The 5,019-nt window shown below is 31.5% G+C and overlaps 1 protein-coding gene across 1 annotated transcript; it reads right to left on the bottom strand.

Moving 5' to 3' along the window:
• Positions 1–203: 203 nt before the first annotated feature.
• LOC142616195 (S-protein homolog 2-like) lies at positions 204–668 on the bottom strand. The gene has a single exon (XM_075789079.1). It carries the CDS (start codon positions 666–668, stop codon positions 204–206), a length of 465 nt encoding a protein of 154 aa, XP_075645194.1.
• Positions 669–5,019: the final 4,351 nt, after the last annotated feature.

The following is a 5,019-nucleotide window of genomic DNA, read 5'->3' as shown; positions in this document are numbered from 1 at the left end:
CAATGTGACTACCGTTCCATCTAGCACCTAGGTGGCATCATTCGTTTTAAATAATTTGCAATAAAACTTAAACAATCTGGAAATATAATATAGTAAGAGTTTAAAAATTGGAGACATTGAAAATTTTTAAGAAAATATCAAAAAGGGTAAGAAAAATGATTTCCCTTTTATTAATTAGGCATGAATAGAAATTAAGATTTTCCTCATACATCATTCATCACAGCCCTTTGCCAATCATACTTCTTTACAGCCATTTTCGTTTGTAAATTATATTTGTAGAGTCCATCCTCTTTCGCTATCCACATGCAATAATCTCCACCGCATTCCTTTACGAATTCATGATCGGATTTAAATACAACGAAAACTGCATGGAACGTAATTTTGTCGAAGTTAGTGTACCAAAAATTGCAGAAGAAGAGCGTTGAGACAAAAACATTTTGGCGAAAAGAGAATTCCCAATATGCTGCAGGCTTAACACCTCTCAGGCCGAGATCATCATCTTTAGATTTACAATGGAAGACAAGCTCAATGTTGCCAAGGTCGTTGACAATTCGTACATAGTTCATTCTAAAAGGTTTGGATATCACCGTAAATGCATTGCTTATGCCAACAGCTAATACGATGACTAGTCCAAAAAAAGATAATTGGGATATTGTTCTTTGATTCATTTTTCCAATGTTTCCAGAAGGTATTGGGTTAGTGTACTTACATTCATCTTGTTTTTATTGATACAATTATACAAATGTCAAGTATAATACAACTCCTCTGTCTCATTTTTGTTTTGGACTTTATATTCCACCTATTATCATATGTCATGTGTATAGATTTTTTTCCTGTTTAAACTTTAAGTATTTTATAGGAAAATTAAAAAGAATACAAGCAAAATTGCACATTGGTTTGCACAATAATAATGCTAACCAAAAACTGATGAATTATTAGTTTACACATTAAAGAATAATAAATTGAGCTGTCGGTGTAGACATATAAATTGCATATGTCGGTAAGCATTGGTTTGCACATTAAAGAATAATAAATTCTTAATAAATTTTTAATTATGAGCTGAATTAATAATTTTTTATTATTATAAGTTCATAATTACGCATTTATTATTCTTTAACCTTTAAAATATTGAGCTGTAATACAAAATTTTCAAAGAAAATAAATACACATGTCAATAGTTTACTGGTATGCAAGAATAAATTCACGTGATTGTGCATGTTTCTTTAATATTTGTGCATTGTTTGACCTTATATTTGAAAAAAGTATAAAATATTACTTAATAAAGTATTAGTTGCACTTTAACTTGTGCTTTAAGCATTTGTTAACAAAATCCATTGATTGTTACCATAATTATATGTTAATAAATATTGTAGTACATACCTATTAATTATTATGATAAGTGCATATTAATAATAATTATCATAAGAATTATCTATAAAAACACAATAATAATAAATTTTTATTAATAAGTACTGTAATTTTCATATTCCATATTTTCTATAAAAACACAAACTAAATTAAATTCCTATTAATAACTATTATAATTATTAAATTTCATATTTATATGCAAAATAAAAGGAAAAGAAAATTTATTTTTAGATAAAATCATCTATTATTGAACTTCCGTGTGCATTGCACAACTTGCTAATTAGTATATTTTAATTTGAAAGAAAATTTATCTTAATAGATGCTAAAAATGCTACGAATTTTATCATGTTAACTTTCAAATGCACAACAACAAAGTAATTAAATAATGTATTTATGACTAAAATACACCATTAGTCCCCAAAGTTTACTTGTTAATTGTTTTACTTATCAATGACATGTCGTCAAGGATTAGCAATTTTTGATCCCCAAAAGCTCGATATCTCTAATGCTAGAGCTTTTTTAGACCCCCAATTCTTAATTGCGGGTTGATTGATTTTATGCTTAACACACTTAATGTGGAATATACATGATTAGCAAATTAATTAATCGAAGCATTCTTCTTAGTCAAAAAAAATTAATCGAAGCATTCTTCTTAGTCAAAAAAAATTAATCGAAGCATTCAACAATTGCATGGATGAAGAAATAAGTGCAATAATAAAATGGAAAGGGTAGTGGAAAAAAGAATAGCAATCCCAAGATAACATAGCGATGTGTTATTGAAGAAGTAAATCGAAAAACTCGGTGTAAAAACCTCTTTGCAGCCCTTCAAGCTGAAATGATCCATTAGTGAATAAGTTAGAGTACATGGATACCAAAAAGACCATCTAAGCCTAATCTACCCAAAATACTTGAGTCCTCAAGCTCTAGCTACCAACGGACTTCTTAGAGCCTTATCTTCACTAGCTTTCCGCATCCTGCAATACCACCCGATCGCACAACCAATCCTCACTAGCTTATTTTAGCAAATACCCAATGGTTCCTAAACTCCAAACCACCATCTACACTCTAAATCGGTGTGGGTTGTATTTGGGTACAAATCTCCTCTTAAGATATGATAATGGGAAAGGGGAAGGAAAAGAGATTACAAAGGAATTCTCACTTAAGGATGAGTAGCTCTCTGTAAAATGGTGGGTGTTGTAGAAACCTCTCTTTAGGTTTTCTTCTAAATAGCATCTTTTCAATTTTATGAGTAATTAGGGTATATATAGTATGAGTAAGGGGTATAAGAGGCACACTTAAAATCCCAGCTATCACTGCATCTCAAGAGTCATCTCGCAGGTTAGCCAAGTCGCGAGTTACTTGTGAGATATGTAGACTCTTAAACTTTCGCATGTACTATTCACATGGCTTTTCGCAGGTCCTGAAACTGAGCCAGTCATGAGCTAAGTCACAAGATCAACTATTGAAAGCTCAAATAGTGTAAAATACTATTGCTTGGTTGACCTCCAATTTTAAACAAACGGCTATATTGCTTTTACTCAACTTAACTAAGTGCAAACTAAGAGTAAGTGTAACGCAATAAGGACGGAACTACTCTAAAGCATATGCATATACAATAAACAATAAAGGTAAATCATAAAGAGTATAGGATAAGAGATGCAAACACAAGATAATATTTGAGATGTGTTATCGAAGAGGAAACCAAAGTACTCGTCGAAAAACCTCTCCACGACCTTCCAAGCCAATAAGTCGATCCACTATTGCATCTGCCAATCAATGGCTTTTTCCAATACTTCCCACACGCACCAAAACTTCTCTCAACACTCAGATTGTGTGAGGTAAGTGTTTAGGCTAAAAACCTCTCAATGATTTGTTATTAGAGAGGTAGGAGTAGAGAAAAACTAATAGAAATTCTGTAGATGATTGTGGGTTTACAATCACTAAATCTCAAGTGTATTGCTAAGGTTTTCTTTTTGCAAGTCTCCTTACAATTCCATGGGTAATGTGGGCTTATATAGTGTGGTAAAAGAAATAAGGAAAGCACTCTTTAAAATAATCTGGGCAGAGAGTTTTGTGAGTCACTCACAAGTAGGCCAAGTTATGAAGTGACTCGCGAAATGCAGCCTAGCAAAAGATTGTTCAAATTCTAGCATGTGCTTCTCACGTGGCCTTTCGCAAGTTGTCCACTCACGAGCAAGTCATGAACTTCACTGTCTTCACAATTCTTAACCAAACTCTCACACTTAACCCTTACATTAAGTCCCACAAACTTACAGGGAAATGATTGAACAAAATACAATCAAATTTGACTCGAATAAAAGCCAACAAAAACATAGTTGTAAATCACAACTTTATAATTGTCTTAAGCAATCTTCAACAAATTAATATTAAACCCATTACAATTAATTCCCACAAAATACAAGGAAATAAATTAATGAAATTACAACACTTTTTGTTATGGAATAAAGTCAACATAAATGTTATGTGAAAAACCATAACTTAACAATCTCATCCTTTGGCTATTCTTTGACAAAAACACCCTATAACAGACTCTTGACTTAAACATGAGCTTAGGAATAATGAAAAAACTCACTCACACCTAAATCTAAAACCTATGATGAACTTGGAACAAAATACCTATACCCTAAAATACTTGCGCAAAACACATTAGACCCTCATGGTAAAGCAAGTAATAAAGGACAAGCATAAAATAGCAAGTAACTTATGATCAAGTAGATATCAAATGAAAATAACCTAAATCACAACTTGATCAAACACATGACAGTCATAAGGAAATGACTATAATGATCACATAGCAAAGCAAGTGATCATCCGTACATGCAATCATTAAAGCACAAAGCAAAAGAATGAATGCATGTCCAACATATAAACACGATACAACGAGAACAACAAAGTATAAATACTAATAGAAGCTTAAAGCACCATAAAGAAAACAAGAAAACAAACATAATGTAAGACAAGACAAAACAAAACAAGGTTTTCTCATATAAAAAGATGTCTTCTCCCCTTTGGTATATGCATCTCCCCTATAGAATTTTCCCCCCTAAGAATGTGCATAAGAGTAATACACTCTAGTATACTCTCAAGTATACTCTCCCCCTTTTTGACAAAAATACACAAAGGGGCCAAGAAGAATGAGGAAAATAAATGAAGATAATGTTAGGATTAGTGCTCTTAAATCCTATTGTATAATGCTATGTATGATATTATGTATGACATGATGTAATACTTAATATTATGATTGATAAATTTGTTTTATTATTATCTAAAATAATGGTAACATGAATATGAGACATTATCATATAGTCCATGAGATGCATAGTATGTGATTTATGTGAAAAGTCACAGAAGATATAAATCACAAGTTCTTTGTAAACTCAGAATTATAGTTCATAGTCGGTGATGAAATTGGGTATTTCATATGCGAAGACTATAACATATCAACTAAGATGATTTATCCTGATCATGGAAGTGTAGACTTTTAATTGATATATTGATATGTTTTAAGAGTTAAGGCATATTGAACTAGACCGCTGTGAGATTTATTATTCTCCTAACGACTGTCAAATGAATAATAAATCTCACGACTTCTATTTACATGAACTCTTAATATTGAGAGGATAATGGACC

Source organism: Castanea sativa, chromosome 11 (genome assembly GCF_040712315.1).
Source record: "Castanea sativa cultivar Marrone di Chiusa Pesio chromosome 11, ASM4071231v1".
In the NCBI taxonomy this organism is placed as follows: Eukaryota; Viridiplantae; Streptophyta; class Magnoliopsida; order Fagales; family Fagaceae; genus Castanea; species Castanea sativa.
The sequence above is the reverse complement of the archived record's forward strand: the minus strand, read 5'-3'. Positions and strand labels throughout refer to the sequence as shown.

Excerpts from the sequence above, each read along its gene's own strand:
- LOC142616195 (XM_075789079.1), bottom strand. The coding sequence starts at position 668 with ATGAATCAAAGAACAATATCCCAATTATCTTTTTTTGGACTAGTCATC.